This window comes from Morone saxatilis, unplaced genomic scaffold, assembly GCF_004916995.1.
Source record: "Morone saxatilis isolate NCDOM2014 unplaced genomic scaffold, NCSU_SB_2.0 Contig18, whole genome shotgun sequence".
Taxonomy (NCBI): Eukaryota; Metazoa; Chordata; class Actinopteri; family Moronidae; genus Morone; species Morone saxatilis.
The window spans coordinates 7,951,587-7,963,980 of NW_023339740.1; the positions used below are offsets into that span (position 1 = coordinate 7,951,587).

A 12,394-nucleotide genomic window follows, 5' to 3' on the forward strand; every position below is an offset into this window, starting at 1 on the left:
TTGCCAAGTTCCCCTTTAAGGCGCCTTTATTGCGCAGCACATTATAGTATCTTATAAAAATCTATTAAATTGAAGGGCAGTTTCCTTGGTAGGTCTCCTTAAGTACACTAATTACCATCTTTACGACAAACAATGACGGTAATGATGTTTGTGTGTGTGCGTGTATTGTACTGTAGTACACTAGGAGGGGTCACTTTGCATTTGGATGAGTTTCTCAGTGCAGGCTGTATCATCTGATTGATAGCACTCATCTGGCGTGTGTATGCCAATGACCATCACCCTCATTAAGACGGTCCTTGATTGGCTGAGCGGTAATTAAGTCCATCTGGCATACTCACCTCTTTTTTAATGTATTCACACAGCTTAATTATGGCCCAGGTACAGGACTTCAATGACGAGAGTTTGAACTGAGCGTCATTAAACACCCAAAGCAAAAGGCTAATTACACCCACTTACCTCACTTCCTCCTAATTGGATTGACCCGGAGGTTTGGGGGAGCAGTAACAAGCAGACTAGTTAGGGAGACATAACGATTGTGCCCTCTGGAGGAGATTGTTAGACGTGCAGGGAGGCACTTATTTACCCTATTAAATGAGCGCCTCAGAACAGGGTCGCACCAGACAAACTGGGGGGCCTATCAATTTTCACCTCATTAAAACTCAGGTTGGAGGCAAAGGAAAAGTTTGTCAGTGGGCCCACATGCACAGCTGATTAAATCATGCAGCTACAGTGCTGTACGTCCGCAGTAAACCTTTCTAGGACACTAAACCAGCCTCTCTAAGTGAACTAGAAAGTTGACATATTGACTGGAACGCAAGCTGAGTACTAAATAAGAGCTTTGGATATTTTGATGTTTGTTCATCCTGTGTCATCAGAAGCACATCACTTACAATACAGGCATTATGATTGATAAAGTTGCTCTGTGTCCTGTTCAATAGATTGAAACTGCATAACCCTACTCATTCCATATACTCTATATGGTGCCAATTTTGAGGGGAAACTGTGCATGTGGATAATGTAATGGCTACTACAATTCCTCATATAGTCTAAGTAAAGTTAAGTAGAACAATGTTTGTTTGTTTTATGCTATTAAGCTCAGTCATTCCTCATAAAAAGCTGCAATGTATATATTTAACATTTAGGCTTTAAAACGATAACTGCAGAGCCATACTCAGTTGGCTCCCAACTTTTAAGAATGCAATTAAAGTCCTGGTGAAATGAAACATCTAATTTTAACCCTTTGAGATTGCATCCTCAGTTATATTGTACCCTTAGTTAACAATATATGCCAGAAAATGCACAAAAACTCAACTTAACCAATAATATAATCTGTCACTGCCATTAGGTCCCAGTCCTTTTACCGAATGAAGAAAATAATGTTTTATAGTGTGGGTTTTCCACAAGTGCACTAATCTTGAAAATAGCAAGGAAGCAGAAAGGGTAAACAATATCCTTTTGATTACACAGTTATTTAGACCATGAAGGTAGCTGTCCAACACTTCGATCTAAAGCCCTATGAGAGACGGAAGAATGGAGATAGAAGTCAGATGAAAAAGGGGTTTTTCTTTTATGTGATGGGCTGGCAGGCAGGAAGAGGTCAGTAATTCAGCTCGTAGGTTGATGCTGAGCAGTGAAAATAAAGTCGGATCTGTGATATACATTCCCTACAAACAACATACATGAAATGGTGCCACTTACTTAGTTTTCACCAGAGAAGTCTGTGACAGCCAATGATCTCATCAGGGTAAGGTAAGCACCCGGGGAACTATCTGGGATTGTTCGGAGCTGTTTACATTACTTAAGCTCAATTAGCTATAAAAACAGAGAGTAGCTGTAGGGTTTGTGTTTTAACCATCTGTCAAGAAATACTGACTGGAAGAAATATGCTGCACATTTCACCCATCTCAGCACAATGCGGGTTCATGTGAAGCAGAGGTTTTCAAACTGTGAAGGAGAGTTGCATTGAGGGCACAGAGGGAGAGACGTGAGGCAAGTGCGTGAGGTGAAAGATACTGCTGCATGCTACTGTTCTGAAAACAACGGGAAGTTAGTTATTGTAGTTTGGCCACAACACAGTCAGCAGTGGCACAAAACTCACAGAGGCAATTTAAATACATTAAAAACATTAAAAAACATCCTGAATCTGTGACAAACATCTCTCTCCTTCTCATAGTCTGATCTCAGTTAAATCTGAACACACAAACATATATTTTTAGATTCATTTCAAAAAAATCCTCGCCCTGAGAATCATCACAATGTCCCTTTTTGTGTATGTATTGCTAATAGTTTTCTACTATTGAAAGAAATAAAAAAGGTCTTTGGGAAAATGTCATGTCTACTTTTTGTCTCTGCTTTTTTCTCTGGTGTAAGTTTTTGTTTGGTCTGTCACTTAACAAGGGCAAAATGTGCGTTGATGTTTTCTTAGTTAGATAAGAAGGAGACCTCAGCAGGGACGCTGATGTGGATTCTTCAGAGTCTGTGGCTCCTGTGTTGTGTGGCAGGCTGCTGTCTGTCTTACTGTGACTGTCGCTCGGCCTCGGTCTGCTTCGATCATTTGTATGGAGATCAAGTCCTACATTAAACCTGTAGATACAAGCCCGAGCCATGCAGCCAGCTTCTTTACAGCAGTAAATAACCATGGCCAATTACTACTTTTTTGTGGACCACTCATGCGCCCCAAAACACCCCTACTCAACCGTAATAATCCTGCTCTCTTACAGTAATGACAGCCTAGCAGGCAACTGAGCTCTGCTGCAACACAATGCACAGCACATGACTTAAGACAGAGATAAACAGACAAAGGGAGTAAAAGAATTGCTCTTTGCTTTGTTGTTTGCAAAAGAGCTTGCCTCAAACTGGCTATTTATTTCAGCTGTAACAATGGAGTTTTTTTCAACCGCGTGTTTGTATATGTGTACATTATTTACTTCCTCTTGGCCCTTCAGTTGCAGAAAGAAGCAGCCTAAGGCGATCTTTAAAGTGAGCTGAAAGTAAATACTTGTGTCTGTGCCTGGCGTCTTAGATTCAACAATCTGTTTATGAAGTGTTTTGCTGAGAGGTAGGGAGTCACACTGATTCTGTCAGGTCTGTAAATGGATAGTTAATGGTCAGTGTGCACAATTACCTGCAGCAGGTGGTCCCAGTAGCATGGGGAAGCATTCGATGATGGTGACCAGTCCAACCGCACTGGGGAAGCGCTCACTTCCCATCAGGTCCATCAGACATTCAAATATCAGCGCGAAGACCATGCCGAAACCCACGCCAAAAAACACTGCGTAGACCACCATGTAGGCGTAGCTCGTCATCAGCGGGCACAGTAAGTGGCACGTGCCGTTGAAAATCATGGCAAAGCTGAAGAAGTACTGGATTCTTGGCCTGATCCACTTGCTGTTGGCTATCAGGCCTGTGCCAGGCCGAACAAACATGTCCACAAAGCCCATAATAGAGAGTAAATAGGCTGCGGAGTACTCCTCTACGCCTTGGCTAATAGCATAGGCTGACAGGAACACAATGGGAGCATAGGCACCGAAGATGAACATTATGTTCCCAATGAGGTAAATGACAAAGCCTCTATCCTTGAAGAAGGTCAAATCCAAGAAACTCCCAGCATTCTTCATACAGCGTCCGTTTCGCGTAGTGCTGCGGCCATTTGGCAGTTCCTTCACTTCATTCTGTGGGGCACTAGATGATGGCTTGCAAGACACAATAACAGGTCTCATCAGGGCCCCGGCAACACAGCAATTGAGCATCAGACCCCCAAGGATTAGGAGACTTCCTCTCCAGCCAAACTTGACCAGTAAATATTGGTTGACAGGGGCCAGGAAACATAGAAACACGGGACTCCCAGCCATGGCTAGTCCGTTGGCTAACGGACGCTTGGCCAGGAAATACTTGCTGATGATGGTGAGAGATGCATTGAGGTTTAAGGAGAGTCCACAGCCTGTGTGAAGACAGAAAGAAACAGTCAAAAATATAAAATTTAAGATTTCTCAACATCTGGGGAAATCTTGGGTTATCTAAACATTAAGCATCACAAAGTGGCATCTTATTGTGTATTTGGCAAAGAAGGGATAAAAGCAATACAAAAAATAGTGAAATGTTAAAGAGTAAAACGATGGGGTAAAAAGTAATTTACAAATTTAGCTTTAACTTAAAATGAAAAAGTTTTGACTAAATTTGAGCACACCTGATTGTCCACAAGCCAATGTAGACATGCAGACATTAAAAACTACAGAAACTTTCCACTACCTTGTTTAATTTATTTCAAGGGGAATCTAACTGAATCCGACCTTAAAGCCATGCGTGCATTAAGAATAACTACAGAAATAGCCAGTCTTCTCGCTGATGGTCTTGTGTGCTTATGTAGGTCCTATAGAGGCATCAGCATTAAATTTAGACTGTTTCATAAACAGTTAAAAACTCCTTGTAGTAGGTTTAGATGTCCGTCGGAGTGGCGTCTGATACAACCGCATAAGTCTTGGATAAATTGTTGCACTGTAATACACACCTTTTCCATTATCTATTCAACAGTCTACTGCCAGATATTTCTATTTTGTGCATGTATTCTCACTATCCTGAACCCTCACCAGCTTTTTACCAAAAAACACTGTGTTAGTGGAACATACAACTAAGCCAGAAGTACAGTACAACCCTGGGTGAGACCTTGTGTTATGACAAGTAACCTGGATTGTTTGTCACTAAAAAAGATGCAGTGGGACAACAAAGAAAGACAATCAGTTAAATTTGAAATCTTGGCTAGGATAAATGCAAGGATACGTCCTTAATAAAAGAAACTCACTGACTCTGAGGTTTTTCAACTTCATGGTTATCTTTTCAGGTCTATGCGTGTGAGCATATATATCTGCCTGTCTGGTAGGTGAAACTGCCCAGTGCCTATGTGTCAGTGTGCCATGGCACAGGGGAGAGGAGCAGGGTGCATACATGCCCCCGGGCACCACACATGGCCCAGCCACTTGCTGGGCCTATTAATCCTTCACAGCAGTCCTTGGCAGGGTAATGAGCCTCGCAGGGTGGCATGGAGCCCCCATGTGACGACCATGATGGGAGCCTACGGGAGAGTACAGAGGGCCACGGCAGACCACACTCTCTGGGATCAGGGACGGTTCTGTCTTAATTACTGTCCTGGTTCCCTTGGTGCTCAAACTGCACCCCAGGAGCTGGGGCAGATGCCCTGTGCCCCAACAAACAGCATGGCAACCCAAGGGAACCAGATCTGGCAACCCAGAGATTCTGAAGGGATGTGAAAAGATTCAGACTTTGTCTATCTCAGAGGGGGCTTAACCAGGGGCTGATGGGAATGGTAAGCAAAGAGGTAAACAAGTGTGGGATCCATGTCATGAAATGAGTTGGATTATTCAGCTGACTGCAAACACTTTGTCTTCAGTTTGGGGTTGTGATCAACTAATTGTGTAATGATTCCCCGGGGTGGTATGCAAGTAGTAAAATCTATCAACCTGGCTAAAGCTTTCCAGACAGCAGTGTGACAAGATATTAGAATATATATTTTTTAAATATCCAAGTTCTGTACCTCCAATGATGCCAATGCATAAGTAGAGGTAAATGATGGAGGTCCCAAAAGAAGCGGTTACCATAGAGACCCCGCACATCAGTCCACCCAGCATGACTACTGGCCGGCTTCCAAAGCGTTTGACCAACACACTGCTTATTGGTCCTGCAAAGAGAAGGAGAAAGAGAGAGGGGTTCAGAGTTATCATATGTTACATCTCAATATAAACAGTTGGTAGTAAGTTAGTAATAAACGTACCTACTGCTAGTGATCAAGGGTTCACACAACAGCACCAGTTCTAAACCAAGGGCAAAGTGACATCACAGTGCGTGATCGAACACCGCCACACTTTTGTGTTCACTGCAAAGCAACGTGGCGACTCATTATCCTCTCCCCTGATAATGTCAAATACTGCACTCAGTGATCAATCAGCAATTAAACAGCCTTTTATATGCTGTCACTCTTCCCTTCATTCATAACCTTGCCTGAAAGAGTGACATTGCACCACTAGTCCTTCTGCAGCACGCCATAATGAAAACTTCTTTCTTCTCCTTGCTATAAAGACCAATCGTTTGAATATATATTTATTTTACCCAATTCATATAGGAAAATGGAGAGAGCATCAATCAAACTAATATATGGGCTGCCATCATTATTGAAACATGCTGCAGCTTTTCAAGTCAGTGGCGGGAAGGGCCTCTGTGTGGATAGTGATAATTGAAAACAGCCCAGTGAGCAGTAAGAGGATTACATGTTTGGCAAACACCTACTGTCTTCAAGAGCATGTTTACCATGGATGATGATTCATTTCTCAGTGCATGAAAAAATAAAATTACTAAGAGTTATGTTGTCTTAAACTGAATCTGTGTGAACTAAAGTATGTTCTGAATTCCTTCAAAACTGTGTATATTTATGATTTATTCTACTGATTTATGATTACGTCCAGCCATGAAGGATTTGCATGACCGCATTCTTTATATCATTCTCCTAATTTAATGTTTTTACTGCCTTCATATGTGGATTGTACTGTACTCATGCCTTAACTTTTTTTTTCATAACCCATAATTATTGGAATCTGTACATATTTTTCTACAAAACCTTATAAAAAAAACATTACTGCAGCACTTATCAAGCCAGCAGGCAGCAGTTTGTCGAACAAAATCAGCAGCACAGGCCAACTAACAGAACACATTTTAGTGCATCATTTCTTACTGAATTAACTTCAAAATACAATTGCTTGTCCAGAAATCTCTGAATGGTTTTAGGTCAAAGATACTAATCAGTTCTCCTGACCCAGTACGAACCATGCAGATCCCTCAGCTCAGCTGGTTCTGAATTACTGGTTGTTCCCAGAGTCAAAACTAAACATGGTGAAGCTGCCTTTACAGTAACTTCTGTGCTGCTCAAATGTGGAACAAAACTGCCAGAAGAGTTAAGGCCTTAAGACAATGTTGACTACTTTCAAATTCAAGAGAAAGACCTAAATGTTTAACATTGCATTTACTCTAATTCATTTTCTTTTAAATCAAATTATTTGTTAGTTTGTTTTATTTGTATTGGGCTTTTCATTGTTTTTATTGTTTGTCTTCAATGCTTGCTTTTATTGTTTTTATCATTTGTTTTCTTGTTTTTTGTGCTTCTGCCTCTAAGCACTAGCCTTCGGGTAGAAAATAAGCTCTATAAATAGATTTGCCTTGCCTTGTTACAAACACAGTTTTGACCATCAACAACATAACATCTTAAATGTGTTTCCCACACTTTGCTTCCCCCTCAGGCCTCTGTATATCTTTCAGCTACTGCAGTGCATTGCTATAAAGTGAAGTCTGTTAGCATGTCACGCTGCCATAGGCTAATTCTAATGTCAGTTCTTCCACAAGCCAATACTGTAATTTCAAGATCCAGGGCTACAAATAATGATTATTTTCATTAATAATGAATTAATTATCAGGAATTAGAAGAAGAAAAACATTAAAACCCTGACAATTTAGAAGCTGGAACCAGAAGATGTAGAAATATATTTTCTGTTAATAATCAATCGACTAACTGTTTCAGCTCTACAGTATAGAGATGTTTGAGGAGAATAAAGGAGCACCTGAACTCTTCAGGCTACATCTGTCTGACAAGCTGTCCATGCACTGATATCACAACTTTAAAAATACACTAAAAAACACATATTTATGCTTATATGCGTATACACATATACAGTACGTGTGTAGAAAATGAGTAAAACACAACTGAGTCAAAATGAAGTTCTTTCCTTTTTTATCACGCTGAGCTGTACAGAACTGTCCTCAACAACTGTATCTGCTGTACCACTGTAACTACACTATATGAAATAAAAATATCCATCCTGCTGTTTATACAGTTAACCAGGTGCCTGCAGGGGTCAAAGATAGATCATCTTTCTCTCTGTAGCTGTGTCACAATAGGGCATCTCCCGCACCACCACCATTTCTACTTCCATTATAACTTTATCATTCGGACTTCTTGAGTCAGAGGTTCTCTGAAAAGGCTGTCACGTCTCTCCCATGGGGACCTGGTGTCAGACCCCAGTGTGCTGAACCTTCCTCTGATATATTCCCCCTGTCTCTCTCCTCCACTGGGTGACATTGCTGAAGCCTTGCCAAGGACAATATGATAAAGCCCTGTGCCTGAGCCACAGTGGAGGGGAATATTTCACCAGTTAGGCCTCTCTCAGTTGAGTGCAGGTGAGTCACACAGAGTGTTGTCCTGTAACCTTGAAAGCAGCTACTGATGTATTCACATAAAGCCTCCACAAGACTTTTATTTTGTCAAATTTTGTGTCATCTAATGAGTTTTCCAAAGAACTCCAAATACCTATATTGTGGAACGAGACCAAACACACACTGTGGAAAAGTCATGTCAGGTTTCTCAGATTGTTTGGCCTGTTGGAAGCAGGGATGTAGCATGTGTATCCTGTGTGACATAAGCCCAGGTGCAATAGTCTTGTTGGGGCCACAGATGCAGATATAAATGTAATATAAAATATGCAAGGTGAGTGGTAGAAACACACCATTCCCGTTACTAAGTAATCTACCACGACTATGTGCCTGCACATATTTTATTGGCCCTTGGCAGATGACATTGCATTGAGCTCCAGCAAAAGTTGAGCCAAATAAATTTTTTTCCTCCCCAGAGACCTCTGGGTTGGCCTATTCAAATGAATGAGGGGGGCTGTGTTTCTTCTGGGAGTCTGTTTGAACACAGCCTTAAGGGGTCGCAAGATTTATCTGGTCACAGTATTATTTATTTAATAGGTTATTATAGGACCAATGTGTAGGATTTAGTGGCAATCTAGCAGTGTAGTTACAGATTACAACGCCCTTGCCTCACCCTCCCGTTTCAAGCGTGCAGGAGAAATGATGGCGGCTGCGAAACTTGCGCAAAAAACATAAATGGCCTTATCTAGAGCCAGTGTTTGGTTTGTAACTTCTGCAATACTGTAGAAACATGGCGGTTCAACACTGCGGACTCCATCCCTTGATAGATCAGAACAGCTCATTTAAAGGTAACACTAATGAAAACATAGCTATATATATTATATTCCATATCTGCCAATACACCCTCCTAAATGTTACACACTGGACAGTATACAGAAAAAAAATTATTCTACTATACAAAATAATGTTTTTGTATTTTTTAGGTATTTTTCCAGACCTTTCTCAAATCTTAACTTTTCACTTTTCAAAACAGTTTCTTTAATAAGAAACTATCATCATCATAAACAGCTGTTCCTTTAGGCACTAAGATGCTTTTAAACAAATTACTGAGATACTTTCTGTTCAGTATGAACCTGAAAAAGTGAAATTACTCATAAATAAACAGTGTCAGTGTGCATAGTTTAATTTAAGTCAGGTGAGTAATACAAGCTAACATCACTCCTCTTATTAGGCAGCCTAACACTATTTCAGTGGGTGCAGTAACTCATGTGAACTAAATTGTTCAATTATCTATCTGGAGTATACAGCACAACAGTGGTTTCTTTGTAGAGAAGAGAGATGTTTTTTTCATTTGCTATGTGCACATCCGTAGTCAGCTGGCCATTAGCTGTAGTCTCTGTGGTGCGTTCAGGTGTAACTTTTAACGGGAGATGTGAGGCAATGAGTCTGATCAGCGGACCATTATCAGTGCTAGTTCTTGAGATGAACTTGGTGTGTCAGAGCCGTAGGGGGAATACAATCCAATCCAAAAAGAGAGACAAGACCAAGAGAATAAAAACAGTTCAGTCTGGTTAGCCTGAAGGCTACTGTATGCAGGCCAATACAAATGTGCTATCTAGTCATGTAAAGAGTATTGATTAAGAGGTGCTGACTACAAAACCTGTGATAGCCTGAAGCCATGTGACCTCAGATAACACTGAATACCATACAGCTCTGCTGCAACTCTAGATTTAAAGTTATTGTATTGGTACAGGTGGTTTATTGATACAGTATATTTGTATTTATTACCACAGATATATCAGCATATATGTGGGTTGATAAGTAACAAGAAACTATAGTACAGCAATGTTAAAGATATATGTTTGAAGTAGTTTAGTAACAGTAGCACCATTACATAGTTTGTCCATCAGAGAAAACTGTTTTTAACTGTAAAATGTCCTGCTCAGTAAGCAACTTGCACATATGTCGTCTACATACATATGATTTATGTTGATTGTTTTATTTTTTCTTTTTTCCTTCCCAAGACCTAAAACGCGACTATATAACGATATACTCAACGATGTTTACAGGGTGTGGACCATGTCACTCAGCATGCAGTTAAACAAAACAGGGATCCGCTCATAGAAAAACAGCTACAGGTCTAAAACTAATCTGCATATATCCGGATACAAGACACTGGGTCTGGATAGGATCTAAAATAAAAAAACATGCATCTATATTACTGACATCCTGGAAGGAGTTGTATGGAGTGTCAAGGGAGAGGGCTCCACTTTAAATGTAAATTGTGAAGGTTGTTGTCATATGACCCAAGTTTTTGTTTTTGGTAAAATTGCTATTTCCACGGTCAATCTTCTTTTGGGTGTGTTTTTTTTATTGCCTTTAATTGATAGTGATAGTTGAAGAGTGACAGGAAAGGGAGAAGAGAGAGGAGACAACACGCAGCAAAGGGCCACAGGTCGGAGTTGAACCCATGGCCGCTGCAGCAAGGGCTCAGCCATTGGTACATGGGGCTGCCAGCTCCACCAGGTGAGCCAGGTACAGTACCGATGCTCACTGTAATCACCACCATAAAAAAGGAAGACAAAAGAAGCTTCTCCTGCACTACAACCGTGAAGCATTAAAGACCTGCTTATCAAAGAGACGCACAAAGCAATATGCATACTGAGACCATCCCCTTTCAACAACAAATTTAATAAGCAAGCTTTTGAAAGATACACGTTTCTAGATAAGCATATTACCAAGCAGGACAAAGGCAACTCAAAGGTAAGCTTATCTTCCTCTCAAAGTATAAAGAACTGATTTGTGACAGACCAGTGCTAATTTGTTCACAGGGATACTGATAATAGTCCCTTATATATAATACTTTTTCCATTAGGGCAGACCAATTCAACAAATACTGACTGAATCAACTCACCGCCTGCATACATGGCAGCTAGCATGATGGAGGATATCAATGCTATTTCACTGAACGTGGACCCCAAGTCCTCTTGGATCTCTTTGAAGAAAATAGACAGGACTTTGGGCGTGGCATAAGCGAATCCAATGGAAATGTGGGCCCCAAACACAACCATCCAGCCCCAACCACCATCCAGGGGTTTGTGGTCCAACTCATCTGCTGGAGCAGGGGACATGTTCCTGTTCAAAGAGTGGAAAACATACACGACATTGTGTTACCAACATATATGCTGTGACTGAGACAATTACGTACATATTAAAATTGCATAAATTATATCATGCAGAAGTGATAGTTTTGCTTTAACTGTAATGACTGTGAGTTTAAAGGAACCATGTGCAGTAATGTATGTGCAGATTGCAACTCCCTCACTTCACAACTCCACTACAGTGGCCATGGAAACACACAGGAAAATGAGAACCGCCTTATCTAGAGCTACTGTTTGGTTTGTTTCAATTCTGGGATACTGTAAAACATTGGCGTTCAACAAAATGGCGGACTGAAAATAGTTCATCTTGTTTATTAGATAATACACTAACATACCTACAATATTAATTTTTCTCTGCCAATAGATCTCCTAAATGTTACACATGCACCTTTAATGTCCACAAATTAAACAAATTTCAAAATAAAACTATATATATTTAAATGGTATTTTAATAAATGAACACCAGCACTACATGGCAACTAAATCAAAGGTGTGCTGTTTCCTGAAGCTGTTAGTAAACACAATAATAGGATTGACTGACCTCTGCAATCAGTTCCTGATGATGAGCACACAATGCTGATTTATCATCATTACATCAGGCTCTTCGGTTACATAGCGACTTTAAATGAATATACATACATGGTCATAATCATTAATCACTGGGCCTTTAGTGTTTATTAGGCATCACGTGACAGCGTGCCTAATTAATAAGGGACAGCGTTGACAAAAGTGTAACATATGTCTTACTAACGCAGTAGAAACAAGAGAAGATTCGCCTGTGTTTGTTGAGTAGTCGGCCGGGCAGACAGCATCTGTTATGTGCCTCCATTCACGGTGAAACTCCAAATAACTCCAGCGAGAGCCGCTTAGTGTGTTTGACTGAATCCTAAACGCAGCTTCTTCTCTCAAATGAGTGAGGAAGTGAACCGCTTTACAGCAGAGCAGTTCTCAAAACGGGCCAGATGGAACGGGTTAAATGAAGAAAGTAAGGGAGAGAGAAAGAGAGAAGAAACAGGAGTGGGGGG

General features: G+C 40.7%; 1 protein-coding gene across 1 annotated transcript in view; it reads right to left on the bottom strand.

The window, feature by feature from the left end:
* Positions 1-11,343, bottom strand: part of LOC118328410 (monocarboxylate transporter 2-like) — a 14,225-nt gene extending 2,882 nt beyond the window's left edge. The window contains exons 1-3 of the mRNA XM_035662151.1: positions 11,123-11,343; positions 5,549-5,692; positions 3,125-3,940 (exon numbers count right to left, since the gene is read on the bottom strand). Coding sequence (XP_035518044.1) covers positions 3,125-3,940; positions 5,549-5,692; positions 11,123-11,339 — 1,177 coding nt within the window. The 5' untranslated portion in view covers positions 11,340-11,343. The remainder of the gene's footprint in view (positions 1-3,124; positions 3,941-5,548; positions 5,693-11,122) is intronic.
* Positions 11,344-12,394: the final 1,051 nt, after the last annotated feature.